The 19,493-nt window shown below is 44.1% G+C and overlaps 2 protein-coding genes across 11 annotated transcripts in view; both read left to right on the forward strand.

Annotated features, from left to right (window-relative positions):
• DGKD (diacylglycerol kinase delta) overlaps positions 1–6,111 on the forward strand; it is a 67,895-nt gene extending 61,784 nt beyond the window's left edge. For all 10 annotated transcript variants that reach the window (XM_033516747.1, XM_015637260.2, XM_015637259.1 and 7 more), the window contains 2 exons: positions 667–797; positions 1,916–6,111. In XM_033516747.1, coding sequence (XP_033372638.1) covers positions 667–797; positions 1,916–2,005 — 221 coding nt within the window. In that variant the 3' untranslated portion in view covers positions 2,006–6,111. The remainder of the gene's footprint in view (positions 1–666; positions 798–1,915) is intronic.
• Positions 6,112–8,097: 1,986 nt separating this feature from the next.
• On the forward strand, positions 8,098–16,160 carry PROC (protein C, inactivator of coagulation factors Va and VIIIa). Its single transcript, XM_015637277.3, has 9 exons — positions 8,098–8,152; positions 8,509–8,592; positions 8,981–9,141; positions 10,053–10,077; positions 10,597–10,707; positions 11,395–11,535; positions 11,884–11,993; positions 12,896–13,013; positions 15,498–16,160. Exons 2-9 carry the CDS (start codon positions 8,526–8,528, stop codon positions 16,058–16,060), a joined length of 1,296 nt encoding a protein of 431 aa, XP_015492763.1. The 5' UTR covers positions 8,098–8,152; positions 8,509–8,525; the 3' UTR covers positions 16,061–16,160.
• Positions 16,161–19,493: the final 3,333 nt, after the last annotated feature.

Genomic DNA, 19,493 nt, shown 5'->3' on the forward strand with positions numbered 1-19,493 from the left:
TTATGCTCTCCTTATGAAGGCTTTCTTCCAAAATTCAGAAGTATGACCTGTTCTGTTGGCTCTTGGGTCCTGTCCTCTGCCATGGAGTTGTGGGTGCAGTCTCCTGTCTGACTGGTGTTCATTCACTGCCTCCCAAAAGTGGGAAATTTTATTATTCTCTTATTGAGAGACTGTGCAAAAAGGTGGAAGTCTAAATTCTTCCTCTCTCCCTCAAACTAAGGCAAGAGAGGTTGCCATTTTGTTTACTGAGCACAAGTGGTTGTACGTAATTGTGTGCAAACTAATCTGTGCTGTTGTTCTCAATCACATATTTTATGAATCTGTTGTTTTGTACACAGTATTTACACAATGAATTTGTTCTTCTTAAACGTGGGGGTAAACATGAAAAAAGTTATCCCCATCAAAAGATATCCCATCCCATCAAAACAAATATGCACTTCCTCCTGGCTGTACTGCAGCAGGCCTCTTCTTAAGAGAACATCTCTTACCTTTTTTTGCCCTACCTCTTTCATTTGAGATTAAAGGTTGTGCTGCCCTCTCCTTAGTTAAATACTGTGGTCCTGTTTGCCCTCCTCCTCTGGCACTGAGTGCTGTGGTGTCCTCATCTCTCCCTGTCTCCTGGGATTCTGGGTACTCAATGCACTCCTGCTTTTCCATCTCTGACAGTTCACCTCTGGGGAACGGAGGAGGTTGCGGCGTGGCTTGAGCACCTCAGTCTTTGTGAGTATAAGGATATCTTCATTCGGCATGACGTCCGGGGCTCTGAGCTCCTGCACCTTGAACGGAGGGACCTCAAGGTACTTTCACGGTCGGGTCATGAGAAATAGCCAGCTGCATCTGCATGACCTTCTGTGCTGAATGTGCTTGGAAGTGGTCTGCCCGCTGTTCATTCCAGGTGCCTTGGCAAGATGAACAGATTCACTACAGCCTCGTTTTATTTTCTCACTGTTTTGGGTCACCTGGTTTTTAATAGCCAGGAGGTAGAAGAGGTGTTTGAGGGACCAAGTGTCCAGTTCTGCCACAGCTTCCTGGGGATGTGATACAGTCCAGCACACAGATTGCCAATAGTGTTCTTGAGACTCTCTGATTTTAACGGTGGAAATTTTTCTCAGCTACTGTACCATCTTTGCGGAAGGTGCTGTACTTGGGAAGATTTGGTCCTTACCCTGCAGTGACTGGACAAATAGATCATCACACTTCTTTGTACAAGAAAAAGTGATTGTGCAGTTTGATGAGACGTATGGATGGAGAGAATTTCTTTAAGAGGGCTTAACAACAGCATTGCACAACTTTTCATCTCCTCACCAGGAGACATTGTTTCTACTGAGAGAAATTGAAAGTGGTAGTTCTTTGCATGTGCAAGAGACTTGTGTCATCATTCTGGTGACTTGCACAGAGCAGGAAAACACTAGTTTTTTTTGAAGTAGTGTGTGGCATTTGTTCAATGTGCTTTGATTCTCTTTATGTATCATTTTGACCATCTTCCCATGGTGAGGATTGCTGTAACCTGTGTAGCTGACCCCTCTGCATGTCATCCACCTACAGCCCGTGTTTGTTGCATGGTACCCAGCTATCAGATGTGACTGGTTAGTTCTTCCTGCATGTTTTGGCTACTTGCATAGGTCCTTGATATCTGTGTGCTCTTTCTGTTCTCACAGACTTTGACAGCCAAAGCAACTTGTGTTTCTGGCTAAGTCCACAGTTGTTTCTCTGCATTGCTCTGTGCCCACTCTGCATTCCTTAGTAGCTTTTTGACATGTGGTTTGAGGCTCTGTATATAACCCTCAGGTCTGGAATTTTTCTGGTTGGTTTCCTCCTCTCTTTGTAACTGGCTGACTAGTTTGTAACTGTTGCTTGGCTACCTGGAGTTTCCCTCTGCCTTTCTCTTAATGTAAGGTTTTGCTTTTTCTTCCAGGACCTGGGTGTGACCAAAGTGGGTCACATGAAGAGGATACTGCACGGGATCAAGGAGCTGAGCCGGAATACTCCTGCCAGCGAGGCTTAGCCTCTGTTTTCACTGCCTGTGTCTACCATTCTCCCTAACTGCACAGCACTCACCTCACAAAGCAGATGTGCTCAAAACTATCTCTGCTGAACAGCCAAATTTTAGCTGTTCAGAGCTCATATCAACCAAGCATGGTGCTACTTTTTTCCTGTGGGGTATGGCTGCGTCCAGTGGAGAGGTGTTTCCTCTGCAGTTGGCAGAGCGTCCTGGAGAGAACTCACTTGCTGTTTGAAGAGCCATGTCCTGTGTCATGGGAACTTCTGGTTCCAGGGACAGTGCAGGACTGCTGAGAACTGCAACACAGATACCTTTACTGGATATCTTCATCACAGTAGAATAATTCAGGGTAAAAGATGTATTGGCCAGTCTTAGTTCAGAAGTATCTGACAGTCTTTTCAGACCCAAAACTTTCCTGCTCAGCTGTATGTCACATCTGTATTTAGCGTATTTGAGTGAGATAAAGCCTCTCCTTGCATCTTACTAATCCCTTTTTAATGCATCTGTAGTTGTGTGCAATTTGCATCTGAAATTCAAAGCCAGTTCAGACCTCTTCTGATGAACATCCATTGATTCTCATTCACTCATGCTTTTGCAACAAACAGTTCATGCACTTCAGACAGGGTTTGGAACAACTGGTGGGGCCTTCTGCTGGGCCTGCTCTCTTCTTCCAGCCAGGGGTAGTAGTGCAACCTTTAGATTTTCACAAAAAAATGTGGTGCTGAGTCATCATAGACAATTGTTCAGAAATTCCTGGTAGTAAGAAAAGAAAATTCTGGAGAGCCAGATGGCTACAGAAGATCAGCTCTGACATTCCTTCTTCTGAATTCATGTTGGGAAGACCAGATAAAAGGGAGAGGAAAGCTAATGAGCTGTTTGGGCTGCACAAGAAGGGAGATATAGGACAAACTGCTTCATCCTGGGGGAGGGAGCAGCATGACTGGTAATGGCCAGATGTAGCTTCCTGCCTGCTTAGTACCACTTCTGTGGCCACAACACAAGAGCTGTTTCTTTACTTCAGCTTGCAGTGCAGAAAGCTATTTCTGTCACAGAATGTGTGATTTAAGTCTAGTACTTGTATCTATTGACATGTCTTGGTTTTAGTAGCTTTTCCACCTTGCTTCTCTTTCTTGCTGCCTTGCTCCTTCACTCCAGGGTGATACAAAAGATTAGAGTAGCTCAGTTCTCCTGGGCTGTACCCCTAAGGGAGAGATTCCTTATGCTGTCAAACATTGGGGCTCCTGTAAGAGCACTGAGAGGATTGTCACCAAGCAAACAAGCATCATAATGAAAACTGGAACATGTTGATAAATTGTCTTTGGTACCAGCAACAGTGGAGCATGGAAAAATTAGTGCATCTGAATCAGTTTCTAGATGGCTGACCCCAGTTAGGTGGCTGTTAAAGCCCAAGACTAGCATGCATAGTTATATCACCATCTTTATCACTGCAAAGGGAATTCAGCAACAGTCAGTGCTGTAAAACTTGAGAGACAGCAGAAATTTTTAATTACTCTGTCATTTTCTGTGTATTTTTTTTTTTAATTAGTAGAGAGTGGCAGCTGTCTGACTATGGCTGCCAACAGAAAAGCCCACATACACAGTGGCATAGAAGATAATTTGCTAAGGACATCATTCTTCTTTTTTTCACTTGTAAGGATTTTTGTTGAATTGATATCACTTCTCTAGTCTAATAACAACCAGTCAAGTTACTTTATGGAAAGGTTTGTCAGCTTATAAAGGCTCTGAGCTGATTCCATTTCAGCTGGGAAAGCTCCATCGAATTCCCTAGTATTTCATCAAGGGTTATTCTGACTCTCTCTGTCCATTCTAACCAGATACATTCACCCATGTGTCTCCTTTCAGCCTGGTGAGTGGCAGGGTTTGCTCATGTGAGAAGGTAAAAGAAGACTAAAAGTGCTCGGTTCAGCTAGAAACACTTATGGTATAAATACTGTGGGGCCTGAGCAGGAAATATGTCCAGCCTTGCCCTGGATGTATTTCTCCAATGTATACATTGGCAATTGCTTCCATAGCTGTATTTTTTATTTATCAGTAAAGACTCCCTCTAACTATATTGAATTCTTGAGGCATCAGGTAAGTAAGAATTGCAAACATACTGTATTGTCCCACTTGATTGTTGAGGCACAGAGCAGATGAAAATGAGGAGAAACCTTCCTAGGAGAGCCCCAGGATGCAGCCATCCTCAGTGGTGGTGTGCAGTGACCTCACAGTGTGTGCATCCCACTGTCTATCCCAGAATTGTGCATGGTTGGGACATCCATGTGCCTTCCCAGGAGAGTGCAGCAGGGGCTGAGGCAGGTGATAACTCTGGAGAAGAGGTGAGATCTGTGTTTGTTCCTATATGTAGTGAAGGAACTGTTCTATGAGCTTTCTCCAGGCAGCCTCATGGTTAAAAATGTATAAACAATAAGTGCTTGCTTTGCATAATCCTTGAGGGATTAAATTCTTGCTTCCATAGAAACAGCTTCTCTCTTCCTGCCCAGAGCAACAGAGGAATCCAAAGAGTTTTTGCATTCAGGTGTGTTCCTTAATTCATGCCATATCTATCAAGACCTGATGGCCATTAGCCATCTGCATGAGTGATGAGGCCTGCACAGACCCATCTTCATTTCTTTTGCTTATATGATGTGTGTGTCAATGTTTTTATATCCTTTTTGTGCACATGCACATTTATCAAAGGGTTGACAGCCACTATATTCCTGTCTGTTACTTATCAGAGGCAGGGAGGGAGTTCTGCCTTCTTTTAAGAGCTAGAAAACAGGATCTTCATTTAACCTGAGTGCCTTTGAATATTTATTAAGGTATAGATCTGAAAAGCCCCAAAGGGTTGTAGTTCTGTGTGTTTCACTGGGAATAGTGAAGATTTCTGTTGTCAGGATTTTTGTGACTAGATGAAGACAGTTTGTCATGAACATCAGTAAGCGCTATATGCAAAGTAAGAAGCCAGGTAGAACTCCTGGCTACATTATTCTAAGTTTCTCTTCTGAAAAGTGATAATTTTTTGTGGGAGAGAAACTCAGGAAAGACTATTGGTAAAAAATGTGCTGCTTTGCAAAAAAGAGACTGTCCAGCAGTCTCAGGGACACCAGCCTGAGAGAAGCTAGAACTGTCACATATCACACAGGTGTTTAGTCCCTGAAGAGATGCAACTCCTATGAAAGCCATGCAGCACTTTCTGTTCTCATCCCTCACCCCTGGCAGTGGCTGCAGTTTCTTCTGCTTGGAAGAGGCTTCAGTCTGTTCTCTCACATTCTGGCACCATCCTGGATATTTAATGGCAGATTCTGGGGAATGATGGTTGGGGCTAAGTGCGATTGCATGCAGTGGAGACTGGAGGGAGGTTTGGCTGTTGGCAGTGCCCTGCCCTTGGGAGGGCTGGTGCAGCCTCTGTGTTGTAGCCTGTGGGACATTGGCAGGAGCTGGAATGGTGGCCAAGGGGAGCTGTTCCACCGGGTCCCTGCAGATGCTGGCCTGGCATCTGGGAGCCTCCAGCTCTGCCGAGGCCTTCAGGGCCAGTGCCACAACTGCTTCTGCACCCAAATCATATGGAAAGCTTCGTTCATTGTTTTAGTGTTATTTAAAAATATGCATAATAATGATGTGATTTATAAAAGAGACTGTTTACAAGACATATTTTGTATCTTAAGATGTGTGTACTGTAAAAAAAAAAAAAAAGGAAAGGATGAAAAATGATGTTTTTCTACAAGTGTCAGCAGTGACTGTATGTCTGTATCATTGTCCACCGACCGTTGTTCCTCAGGGGTCTCCCCACCATTCCTGTGATCCTGTCAGAAGCATCAGGAAGCAAGTGAATCCCTGTACAGTCTTGGGAAGAAGGTTTTGTGCCTTAAGAATGGGACCTACTTCCCTCCTATTTATTTTGTTAATTTATACAGTGATTACCATGGAAATGTCTCTTGGGTTTTTTTTGTACATAGTTTTCTTGTTGTAAATATGTTTTTCTTGTATATAAAGTAAACATGTTTCCGAGCTTCCAGTAAGGATTCTCTGTTGCTGATTTCATTGTGAGAGGGCTGTTGTGCCCATTGGGTGGGAACCAGCTAATAAAAACCTGTGCTGTGATTAAATGGTTTTATCTTGGCTTGCATCAGAAGTTCAGAACTGTTCCTTAGAGAGGAGTGAAATGGTAAATTTAAGTGTTGTACACTAATTTTGTAGCATTTTTTCTGTTAGTTTAATTGGCATGGAGTAGAAGAGATCAGGTAGTTTAATTTTTTTTAGCTATGTCTTGCAGTGAACAAAAGATGTTTTCAATGTGGTGCTTCTACTGGTGAGGATCCTGATCAAAGCTCTGCTGGCAGCAAACCCACAGCTCGATGGGAAGGCTCTGTCAGGCTCAGCAGGGCTGTGTTGGTTACCCCTCCTCAGGTGGCTGTTCCTGGCCAAGGTGCTGCACTGCCAGGATGGGACGGGAGCAGTTGTTCTCCACTTGGGCCTCTGTGTGTTCTGTTTATTGTAGGCAATATGTACAGTGTCTGGAGTAAGTGAAAATGAAAAAAAGTGGGAGAAGTGAATTTTGAAATGTAGAAACTGAGTGCCATAAATGAAACCTGTAAACTTGAAACAAAAAAATTTGGAAGTGTTTGAATGAGCAGTCCATAGACTGGATTGTGGCAAGCTTTCTCTTCCATCTCTACAGATTGGTGTGTTCATAAGATGCTGACAGGAAACTTCCAGCAGATTTATTTAAACTGAGAGGATGGTTGTAAAGTTCCACAGTACTGTTGCAAAGTGGGTGGAAATTAAGTTACAATGGTCATGAACATTTTCTGTGTGAAAAGCATCTTTATATGTGATAATTAAACAGAAGTATGGAGAGAATAGTGTATGGAAAAGGAACATCATTCTAATGTTACATACTCTTGCATGATGAAAATGGTAAAATTGAGCATTACAATGTTGGTTACCAGGAACCAGAATAAGGAGAAAAGAAAAACTACTGTGTTTACTCATGCTTGCATCAGACCCTGAGTGTCAGGCTCTGCTTTACGTGGCACTACCGAAAACATGCGAAGAAAGTGGCGGCAGAGAAAGATGATATTCTTATTCCTCTGCTACAGGTTAATTGATTTTGGTTGTTTTTTTGGTTTTTTTTAATAATGTGGCAGAAGATAATTGCAAAAAACTTACTGCCCCACTCAGTGTGTCATTACTGAATGTTAGACTGCCTTCTCAGGGCTGCCATCCTCTTGGTTTGATTTAACTACCTAATGGATCTCAGAAGGATGGAATGGATTGGGAGGAAGGTGTACTGTGAAGCTCTCTACCAATGAGTTTAAATAAAAATACGAATAGCTGTGCACACCCTTGCTGGGCCTGGAGTAGCTTGAGGTGTCTAATTCTCATGTGGGCACAATGAAAAGGTCCTGAGACTGGAAAGTAACACTCCATGTTGATAACAGCTAAGAGTTATGGCAGTTCTCCAGCAACTTCTGTCTGAAGAGCTCTAGCATTTTGCTGGCTTCCCCAGTGACCTGGGAGTGTTTTTCTTTACAAGAAAGGGAGAGCTGGGGCCGTGTGCATATGACCTAGAAGCCCCTTTGGTTGACTTCATGGTCAGTTGTGACCTATGGCTTTTCTTCATGGGAGCAGGGAAGGGGGTGGCCTTAGCCCTCATGTCCTCCTCCATGAGCAGGTTGGCTTGCACGGATGGGCTACTCCAGGGGAGGAGTTGGAGCCCCAGCAGCACTCCCAGGTGTGAGCTTCCCAACCAGGGAAGTAATAGGCTGGGAGGAATTTGATATCTGCACAGGTTGTCAAATTCCTCTTGTTCCCAGGCTGCAAACTGGATTCACAGCAACACCTTCCAGCAGCACACAGGTTCTCCGTGGAGAGTTGTTCTTGCCTTTCTGGCAATTACCATTTCTGCTTAGCAGAGAATCAAAAGGAAAAAGGGTTTGAGAAAGGCAGAGTGGGTGCCTCAGCTATTTCACTTTTCCCCTGTATGCAGGTAAATGGTCAAGCTCCCCCTGAGCACTGTTTGTTTAACTAAAAAGAAAGCACTTTATGTCACTCCAAAGAGTAAATATCTGAAGTTATGGATTAACTAAGTTCCAGCAGAGCTCATGGAGGAAGAACAGATCACGCTGATTCCCACTGAATAAAGCAGTAAGTGCTTCAAAAATATTGTATCCTTTCAGACTTCCGAGTACAGCTTACTTTAATGGAGCATGAAGCTTGTAAAAAATGTCCAGTGGCAAGGGGAGGGTGTCAGAACAAGCCAGAAGTGTTCTGGGAGAGCTGCTGATGTATTAAAGGGAATGAACAAACAAGTCTGGAGGGAATGGCCGCTCCAGAGCTGGAGTCAAGAGACAGGGCACACCAGAGCATTCAGCATGGAAGCTGCTCTCTGAAAAGCAAGTGAGCGAGCTGGCTGAGCTAGATGGGTGGGAACTGTCTGCAGCAGGGTCTTGTGTCACTTTGCAATGTACTCTTCTTGATACTTTCCTTCTCCTCCTCCTCAGGTGACTCCTGCTGCAGGATGTGGAAGCTCCTCACTGTGGGGCTGCTGCTGGCTGCTTGCTCTTCATGGGGTTTTGGCACCTCAAGTAAGTGTTCTTTTGAGAGATGGCCTTCAACCTTTCCCAGCCACTGCAATTGCTTTTCCTGCCCTTCTGCTAGTCAGAGGGAGTGGCTGGAATTGTTCCCATTTGGGGGGTTTGACTTCCTTCAGCAGAGGCTGACAGTGCTGGGGCCATGGCAGCTGCCTGGTCAGAGCCCTGCTGGGCCCCATGGGCTGTCAGAGTACCACAGGGCAGAGGCTGGAGCTTGATTCTGCAGCACAGCACAGACAGCACATGGTGTCTAGGACAGCCTCTCTTGCTGTATTGGAGAGATATGAGAGCTGTTGCTCTCATAAGTGTCCTTTGGGAGGCAGCACTACTAGTTTTCAGCCAGCACTTTTCTCTGCTTGTGCTTTCACCTTTTTGCTTGCAGTATTTTACAGCAGTAAAGATGCAAACCAAGTCCTGAGAATCCAGAAGCGGGCAAACACTTTCCTGGAGGAGCTCAAGCCAGGCTCAGTGGAGCGTGAGTGTGTTGAAGAGATCTGTGACTTTGAGGAGGCCAGTGAGATATTTGAAACCAGGGAAGCAACAGTAAGTTGTCTTTTTTAAGGATGAGTGGGGAATTTAGCCAATTAATTATTTTCTTAAAGTATTGCAATCCAGGGCACAGGAGATCATGCTGTCAGTACTGAATGCAGATCTCTCCTGGCTTCTTGGGGTGGGCATGGTTTTGAGTGTCACTGTGTTAACGGTGATTGTCAAGTTACCCCTCTATGTGCCACAAAGCTTGGCTACTCAAGCATGTCCTACCTGACCCACCTGGTGAGGTCCCAGACAGTTAATTCTAATCCTTACTTGACCCCACTGGCTGTTCTTGCTGCTACTAAGTTTTTCCCAGTCCTTCTAGTCTTTCCCCTTTGTTGTCCATTCACCAGTCCTGGCTGCTTTTCAGCGTATCTCCCAAGTCTCCCAGATATGCCTGACAAACATTTCTCTTTTCACTGTGTTCTTTTCTCTCCTTCTTCAAACTCCTATTTCGAATTGGACACTATGTTTACTGTCTGCTGATTCCTGCCCCTTTCCACACTCAGTTGTTGTCTTGGGTTAGACTCTGTTGCTATTTTGAGCAGAGTAAGCTCAAAGCATAGGATGACGCAGTCCTTGCTGTCCCTCAGACCCCAGAGGAGAGAGGGGCTGTCCTTGGAATGCCCATGTTTTGTCTAACTGGGCTCAAGTGAACTCAGGTGACTTACCTGGCAGAAAGTGCCAAGAAAATAGCCTGCAAGCAGAGCAGGGGGGTATGTGCTTAATACAGACAGTCCAGGAGAATCACTGGCTGGTTTTCTTGGTTGGTAGTGCCAGTCACTACACTGCCAAGTAGAGTGAAATCAATGTTACTGATCCAGTGCTGTGTCCTGTTGGCCAAGACCACAAAACACTTTAAATCCTTCACTTGTTAAAAATTATTTCCTCACTGTAATACAAATTTTGTTTCTCCACAGCAAAGCTTTTGGACCAAGTATGTAGGTAAGTAAAGACTTTCCTAATCATTTCTCTGTGCTTCCTCAGGAGCTAGTAGTACTCAGCCTTCTTCCTGTCATGTGTCATATACTGATTCAAATTCTCATTCTCTCTCATAAGGGGTGTGCAGAGGATGTTTTCCTGTTCTATCATACAAGCAGCCTTCCTAAAACACTTGAGATGCACCTGTACCTATCATCAGTCATCTTCCCAGAGTTAAGGAACTGGTGAAAAACGCTTTGGTGCTCTAACCATGCCTGATGTGGTCCAGCAGTAACCTGCTGCTGCCCTGCCTGCCTCAGGCTTTACTCTTTCCTCCCCTTCTACCCACTCCACTCACTCTCCAGATGTAATTGAGAACCCAAACTGATGGCTCTGTCACTGGCCAAGTGCCACAGAGGTGTGAGCATTAGGTGCCAGAAATGTGGCTGATACTTGGGAGTCTGGGGAGGGTCCGTTCATGTTGATGTTTGATCTGTGAGCTGTGTATGGTTCAGTGACTGAGTATTCCTACCTCTGTTTCAGATGGAGATCAGTGTGAGAAACAGCCTTGTTCCAATGGGATCTGCAAGGACGATATTGGAAAATTTTCCTGTATCTGTAACAAAGGCTGGGAGGGGGTTCTGTGCAGCTATGGTAACACTTCATTTAATCCACTATAAAATAACATCTGTTGTGACAAGGATCTTTGTGTGATAGGGGTGGACACTTCAGTCATTGCACAGCAAATTCTTTCTTTACTGCTTTCTTTACTACTGTGATTTCTTATGCTTCTTGATGTGATGAGAGGTTTATCTGTGCTTATCTAAAGCAAAATTAACTTTGTGTTGCCATAGGAGAATTTTAGAGATATGAGATATCTAAATTTTGGACAATACTAGAAGCATTCAGAAGCAGGGGTTTACTTTGGAATTATCAATACAGGGATTATGGTGGGGTTTTTAAATACAGGGGAAAATACAATCCACTGCAAATATTTTATTACTGTGACAGTTCCTTCCTTGGACAAAAGCTGGATAGCATATTTAGTGATGAGCACTGTATGTCATGTATCATCTACAGTTTCCACTCTGACTTGGCACATAGTGACACGGTGTTTTCTGTTCTCCGGTTTACCTGACTGTAATCTGTTTCCTCCATCTCCCCACTGCCTGTTTCTGGACCTAGGTCTGTTTGCTGTCTAGTGTCCTGAGTGTCATTGAAGCCCACAACGCTCATTCCAAATCCATTGACAGCTGTTGCCCACTTGAAGCACGATGTCACTTTGCCACCTTGCCTTTCTGACTTCCCAACTCCATGTCTCTCTTGCTGTTGTTCCCACAGAGGTCAAATACAGCAACTGTTCCGTGGATAACGGGGGCTGTGAACATTTCTGCAGGGAGGACCCCGCTGAGCAGCATCGCTTGTGCAGCTGCGCATCGGGGTATCAGCTCAAGGATGACCACACCATGTGTGAGCCTGTAGGTAAGAGAAGGATGTTTGTAGTCCAGCTTTGACAGAGGATTATTCAGACTGATGTAAAAGAGTTTTAGGGGAGATTTGTCTGCAGTGCACTTCGTACTCATTTTCAAAACATCTGTTCCATGAAGAATAACTCTGCCTGCATTTCCCAGCTCCATACCCACTTGATGGCCCTTAATCCATGTTTGCCTCATGGAGACATAGAGGAGAGTCAGGAGACTGCCTCCTCTTCCAAACAATGAGGGATTTCCATGAAGCCTCTGAACAGTATTGCCTAGACAGAGGAAATCCTCCAGAAAGAGGATTGGGTGATCTGGGCTTTGCTAGTGAACTTCTCTGCATCTTCTGCAGTGGAGTTCCCCTGTGGAAGAGTGAAGTTTAACTACATTGAAGCCAAAGCAGACTTCAATATTCGGCTCATTGATGGAACAGCTGGAAGAAGGGGAGGCAGCCCTTGGCAGGTGAGGAGAAAGGGATTCTTTGCTACAAATAGTTCAGGCTCTTCCTGAACTGCTTTGCCTGCCTCTGCTCCAGAAAGGCTCTTGCATTGTTACTGGTGGTGTCATATGAAAATAAGATTCCCTTAGCTTTTTCAAAAGCATCCCAAAGATTGGAGTAGCAGGAAAAAATAATTTAGTATCTGTGAGGATTCTTGACCTTGTTGCTGTTGCTAAGTTTTTGAGCTTACTATGCCAGCATTGCTAAGACAGAGGATGGTGATGCTGCTCATCTGCTCTGTTGCTCCATCCTGGGGAACTCACGGTGTGTGATGTTTGCTTCAGCTCCTGCAACAGCCTTCCACTGTGAGGTGATCTTCCTGCCCTTTCTTATAAGCCTTGTCTGTCATAAATTCAAGTTAGCAGATTTAATCAGCAAAGTATGCAATGGCAGCCTGGGTTATTGCAGAGAAAAGGGAGATCTCACAGAGCTTACCATGGAACTAATGAGTGCAAATAATTAGGGCCTGGTTCTCTTTGATATTAAAAGGCTTTTTACACTGTAGTGTGAGAGCTGCAGCCTGAGATAATGTGCTGCCTCTGGTGTGGGACACACCCCTCATTTGTGCTCTATATTTCAAAACTTTTAAGTACAAAGTACTTCTCTGCAGTGACCAGCATCACCCCATGCTGATTTGGGTGAAGCCAGTCCTCCTTCAGGAAGGACATTCAAAACTTTTTTGTAGGTATTTCATAGAGACTCTATTCATAGAGCTTTTGTCCCTGTGTAGAGCTTTGGCTTCAGTGAATGTGACATGCTTTGGTGCTTGATAAGTCTGGGTATTTGCCAGCATCTAAGAAGAATGAGTTTCGTATTTTGTGAGCTGTGCTCCATGCAGTGTCACACCTCCCTTGTCTTGTTTCAGATTATGCTGCAAAATACCAAAGGGAAGTTTCTGTGTGGGGGTGTTCTCATCCATCCAGCTTGGGTCCTAACAGCAGCACACTGCCTCGAGGAGCACAAGGGGTTCAGAGTTAAACTTGGTATGGAAAAATCACCTGTCCCTGTGTTTTTTAAATATAACTGTTTAATTCCTAACATTTACCATCTCAGGGAAAAGACTAGCAGGTTCTGAAGATGAAAGTCCTTGGCTGTAGGAGTGGTCTGTCTAGGCAGTATTTAATATGCACCTTAGCTTAAAACAAAGTATAGTAAAAATCTGATTTAATTGGAGCCATTATAAGCCTTAGTCTGGAAATGAGCTGATCTTTTCTGAGCACTGCTGCTGTTCTATAGAGAGACTTGGTCTCTTCTGCCTGTGTTTTTCTGGTGATGAAAATATTTAGGCCATCTGAATACTGAAAAAAAAGTCTTGATCCCAGAAGCAGAATATCACAGGGTCTCTTCCCGCCTTTCTGTGTATTTAAACACTGTTACTTAAGAGTGTCTCACTGGAGAGGTGTTGCTGAATGGCAATGCTGCCTTTACTTGCTCTGCTGCTCTGGGGCATAAGAAAATGTCATTTTTCTCAGAGAAAATGCTTCTCCTGAATTAGTAGACAAAAACAATTAGTATTTCATTTACACTTACATAGATTTTTTTTTTTAATTGTGTTTTCTACCTACCATTGGTGCTGAGGCATAAGCAGCTCCACTGCTTGCTTTCCATTAGTGAAAGGACAGATTATTCCCAGTATTTGTGGAGAGTCCTGCCAATATATTGTCTGTGTATTTAGCCTTGAAAATAGATGGTCTGTGTGCATGTTCCATACACACTGTGGATGTGCAGGTGCTTGAGAGCAGAGACAATAAGTTTATGTATGTCCAACATAAAGAATGAATCAAAAAGTGTGTGAAGTAGCTTTGGGTCCTCTTAGGGCAAGAATATTCACCTTTTCACAGAGAGACATCTGTCACTCATGAGAAAAACCCGGAGACATCTGTGAGGGACAAGGAGCAGAGCTTTGGATGGGGACATTGCCATGTCCTTGGGGATAGCCAGGAAAGAGCCTGCACAGGTGGTACTCAGCCTGTGTCTGTGAGGCTGGGATACCCCACACCCTTCTGGACTTGTCCCACTGCAGCTTGCCATCCACAGGAGCAAAACAGGAGGGAGAACTTGCATCTGAATTTCCACTCAGCTTGGAGAGAAGTCTTGTAGCAGTGCTCATGTGGCATAATGCACCAGAAGTCAAAGGGGGTGAGGGAACCTGTCACTGCAGTGTGAAAGGTGTCACTCACTGGTTGATGGGTGCCTCACTATGGAGACAGTTGGTGGCTGTGCTGGTGTACCAGGCGTGTGACCCCACAGCAAGTGTGTTCCTGCACAGCCACTCTGCCTTCCTCAGAGGAGATGGTCTGACAGCACTTGAGTTCAGAGTTATTTCTGAGGCCTAAAGCAGAGTTTGTGTCTGTGAAGGCAGGAATAAAACCCTGCCAGCCAGCCCCCAACTCTGGTGGCTTCAGGCTGCCTCAGGGGTGCTGCAGACATTTTCACCACAAAGAAAAGAGACTTTGATAGAAGGGAAAAACTGATTTGTGACTGTTGGCTCGATATTAGCAAGTCCATCAGGGGCTGGTGCCACCTAGTACAAGACATCAGAGCATTTTTCAGCTGTCTGCTCCAGCCATGTATGAACTGGCCTTTGTCTGCAGACGAGTAAGAAGAGAACCTCAGAAATAAATGGGCTGGAAGACCAAGATCCAAAGCTGGATTTAAGGGATCTTTTGAGAATATATGTATGTAACTACTGAGGCCTGTAAGTCCCCATACCTGGAGACACTCCTTACAGAAAAAAATCTTGCCAGACCTCATTGATAGCCTGCCAGAAAACCTAGCTCTGCCTTTCCTATTGCTTTGTATCACAAATGACTACTTGCATTTCTGGCCCTTTTCACCATAGTCTCTTGCTTGCTTTTCCATAACTCCTTGGCCCATGAGGTAGCCATGATCATGCCACACAAATAGCAACTGAGGAGTCTTAAGCAGTGAAAAATTCCTTAAAATACAGATGTAAGATTTCAGAAAGGAATACTCTTACCTGTCAGTCAACTTTATCTTACAAATCCTGACATTCAGCTACCCAGGCCCTGGCTATTCAGCATAAAGCTCATGTCCTGTTTTGCAAGTGTCCTGTTTTGTGGTGTGCTTGCTCTCCCACCTGTCGTGGTTTACATGGTAAAGCTACCCCATGACACCACCTTTTATTGCTGGCTCCAAGGTTTTCCTCCTGAAGGTGACTCACATTGCACAAGTGTACTGAAATATGGAGACCACAGGGCAATTTTCTTACTCAGCTGATGACCAGAGCTTTAGAGCTCTATGGGTATTCATGATTTCTGTAAATACAAAAAGTTTAGAGATTTGTCCATGTATTAAGAACACTGTTAAGTTACAACATAAACAGTTGTATTACAAGAGAAGTGAAAACATGGAGTGCAGTCCTAACAACCAGTGTAATCCAGATACTTCGGTCTTCAAAGTAAAGGAAGCTTTGACAGCATCTGTCATCTTGTTTGCTCTTCCAGGTAAATTCCGTTTCCGTCCTGAGGCAGATGAGCAAACCATTTGGATTGATAAATGGGTGATCCACGAAAATTACACCAAGACGACCTCAGATAATGATATAGCCATGCTGCACTTGTCTGAGCATGTGATGTATTACAAATACGCGCTCCCAATCTGCCTTCCCACCCGCAACCTGGCAGAGCAGGAGCTGATGAGGAGTGGGAAGCAGATGGTGGTGACAGGCTGGGGCAGCACAAGCGAGCGTAACACCAGCTACGCCGCTTCCCTCAGGTACATCGAAATCCCCATTGTGCCCCGGAACCAGTGTGCCCAGGCCATGAGCTTCCCCATCTCTGACAACATGCTGTGTGCTGGGAGCCTGGGAGACAGGAAAGATTCCTGCAGTGGGGACAGCGGAGGCCCTATGTTCACTAGATATAAGGATACTTGGTTTTTGGTAGGACTGGTGAGCTGGGGTGAAGGCTGTGGAAGAAGGGAGAAATTTGGAGTCTACACCAAAGTTAGTCAGTACCTTGAGTGGATCCAGCATCACATAGATATGTCAGCTCCTTTGAAGGGTTGATTCTGATCCAGAGTCTGGAATGTTGTGGCTCTGGGCTAGTGACAGTATGCAGTGTAATGTACTTTCAGATCTTCAGTATTAAATATTGAGTATGTATTAACCTTGTGTGCTGTTTTCCTTGGTATCTACCTTTTTCCTCCTTTTTTCTTATTTACATTGGTTTGTTGCAGGTTATATTGTTTATTTGTGGCATCGTCCTACCTCGGCCTTACAGGCAAGAAAATACCTTCTGTTAGCTGAGATGCTGTACATACAACATTGTAGAAAATAAGGTTGTCTGTGGTCAGACAACTCCATCTTTGAAATAAAACATTCAGTTATTTAAAATGTCTGAACTGGTTGGGGTGGAGGCAGGAGAGGACAGAGAAAAGTGTTTTGCAAATAACCCTAGAGATGCAGTTCTGTCATTTCAGCTGTACTGCAAGGTATTACCCACAGTAACTGTTCTGGTTTGCTCGGTATTTGTATAGTTTTTCTTTCAACCCAGTGAAATTTTTATTATATCATTACTACCTCCAGTTCTTCACACCTTACTCCAGTGTTCACAGATTGTTGATTCAGCAGGTGACTGGAACTTACCTGTATTTTTTGTTCTTTGTACACTTGATGCCTAATTTTACCTTCCCAAACTTCCTTAAAAGAGAATAGAAACTCGTCTTTCATGTTATTCATAAAAAAACCACCACCACCACCAAAAAACTCAACAAAAACAACAAACAAACAAACACCAAAATAAAACACAAAACCAGCAACAACAAAAACACCAAAAGAAAAGGAAAAAATCCCCAACCAACTTCAATGCCAAGATTTTGCAGGCTCTATTTATCATGAAGTCTATAATTCTCTTCTAATTAACAAGCAAACAAACACTTCTGTTCTGGAAAAAGGGAAACTATCTGCTCTAGTGCTGTTTCCAACATCTTGATGGGCTTGGATGCGTGTTTGGATCAGTGAAGAACTTCAGTCTGCTCTTGTGATGAGACTGTTAAACAAAAACCCTCCAGGTGCAATGAAATTTTATTAGTTTGTAAGAAATTTAATATTATATCGATGAGGAGGCTTAATAACTCTTAAATTCATTCCCTCAGAAGCTGCCTCTGTGCTTATTACCCAAGTGAGGATTTTGAGTCATGCACTGAAGAAGTAGCAGTCAAACCAACAGCTTCTGTGTCACTTGCTGGCTCTGTCCCTCTCCTCCTCTTTTTGCCTTGGGACAGGATTTAGGGGTGGATGAGTGTTAAAAGAGTAATGCTTTGAACAGCAGCCTTCAGGCTGCACTGGAAAGAGGGGACCTGTAATGCTGTCTTGCAGGGAAAAATACAATTTTGTTTAAAGCCAGTAAAACAGAGGTCTGAGTAACAGCAGAAATTGTCAGAGTGGCTGTGACTGTGACAGGGCAGTATTTGCCTGCCTGCAGGTGACTGCTGTGAATCTTCCTGCACACTCCCAGCTCTTCATATTTCAGAGGTTTACAGAGCAGCTTGTGTGTTTTCCAAATCTGTTGGTCTTACCTGCTGGAAGGTGATGAAGTGTCAGAAATCTGCTCTCAAAATTTAAAGATTTTCCTGCATATATCTGTTGCAAAAGATGGCTTTTATTACTGAAGGTTATTTTTTTAAGACCTTTTGATTCTCTTTTTAATGTACCTTTGTATATGTGTGGAAACACACACTCAATTTTCTTCTGATTTTGGGTTTTTAATGTGTTTCATATAATTCAGGGTGTCTCTCCTCTGTCAATATTTGTGATGGGTTAATGATCAACCTCTTGACCTCATGGCTGTTCCTGGTATACATCCAAATCTCTTTCCTGTCTTCCTCTAAAAGATAAGGAAAAAACTGAATATAATAATGAGCATGGTTCTTTGTAAGATGAACTCACTCTGGATCCTGTGTTTTTGAAAACATGCTGCAGGCAGTGGAGGGTTAGGTACTGTCAAATCCTGGTAAATCCGCATAAGAAAGTAATGCCAAGAAATCCAAACTTCTGTCTTGTACCTGTGACTCCAGGTATGTGATGGTTGGTGCCTGGCTGGAGTTGGTGTGGATGATACTTGTTCAGCCCATCAGGAATTGCACAGTGGCTGCTGGGACTGCAGGAGCTCGTTGTGCATCTGCCCTTGGCACGAGAGCTGGCACAGCAGGGACTGGGTTGTGGCTGGGAGCAGCGCCTGCTCCCCTGGAGTCTGGCCCCTGCACTCCCGTGCTCCCCATGGCTTTTCCTTAGGGGCTGTGGCTCAGAGCCTGCACCTCAGCCTGGGCTGGCCCAGCCTCTGCCTGTGGGGATTCCTGCTGGGGTGGCTTGGAGAAACAAGGGACACAAGGTCAGAACTGGGGAGGTTCTGATTTCTTTGTCCCTGCTCTTGTCCTCTTGCTTCTACTTAATCTTTGTTGCTGGCTGTTTTTTTGACAACATACTAAGTTGATTCTTCTTTTCCCTCTGAAGGAAGTTGGAGTGCTCTGAATGCTCACTGACATGAAGAGGAGCACCTCACTATTTCTCCTGCTGATGTGCTACATCAACAGCAGCTGCCTGTTTTCATATTCAGGTACTACTTCTGAGTTACTTTTTTAACTTTTACTACTGTGGCAATTTCATCATTTAAACTGAAACTACATTCCTGTTCTGCACACAAAGTTCTGTGAGTTGAAGAAACACTTCCTAAAATGCACAAGAAAAAAAAATAAATGTTCATATATATCCAAGAGAAAACAGCCTTTCTTAGCTTTCTACTTAGCCCATTTTCCTGTTGAAAAATATTCTCCTTGTGATATTGAACCCAAAAACCATAATAATTTTTGCATAGCAAACACTTCCAATTTGGAAAGATAAAATGAGGCACTCTCAGCATGTATTCTTGGACCTTGTGTTGACACAAGGTTTGGAAAAGGCTTCAGAGAACTGTAGAACAGGAACAAGAGTGTACAGGGTCTCAGGGATCATTGTGGCTGTCCTTGCAGAGGAGGAAGATCAGAGCTGGCAATGTATCTACACACTGGAAGGCTCACCACAGGCATCTCCTCTGTGTGGGACACCTACTTAGAGCAGATGAATCCTCTGAGGTGACCCCAGAACACAAGGGGTGGTGAAGGGAAATTTCACTCATATACATGAAAGACATTTTCTCTGTTACTGGACAGCAGCATCTGTCAGCTGGTGCTGAGGCCTTGCATTGACATGTTTGGAAGAGGGGCAGGTGGTGATGGTGCCAATTGAAACTCTCTGGCCAGGAAACCTTTCACTGGCTAAGGTGTTTGTGGATCTGAGCTTTTGGTTTATTTTTGGTGCCAGGACAGGCCAGTTTGTGCACTACAGCGCTGGTCCACGGTGCAAACAAAAGGAAGTGGCATGGTGCTGACCAGGAGATCTGTTCTGAGAGTAAATTCGTGGTTCTAATCAAAATGTCAGTTTCCTTGGACTCTAAAAAAGGAGT

The sequence above is a fragment of the Parus major genome, chromosome 9 (assembly GCF_001522545.3).
Source record: "Parus major isolate Abel chromosome 9, Parus_major1.1, whole genome shotgun sequence".
NCBI lineage: Eukaryota > Metazoa > Chordata > Aves > Passeriformes > Paridae > Parus > Parus major.

Bases quoted from the DNA above. Each gene is read 5' to 3' on its own strand.
- PROC (XM_015637277.3), top strand. From the start codon at position 8,526: ATGTGGAAGCTCCTCACTGTGGGGCTGCTGCTGGCTGCTTGCTCTTCA. The intron at 10,078-10,596 runs GTAAGTAAAGAC...CCTCTGTTTCAG, and splicing joins CTTTTGGACCAAGTATGTAG to ATGGAGATCAGTGTGAGAAA. The intron at 10,708-11,394 runs GTAACACTTCAT...TTGTTCCCACAG, and splicing joins GGGGGTTCTGTGCAGCTATG to AGGTCAAATACAGCAACTGT.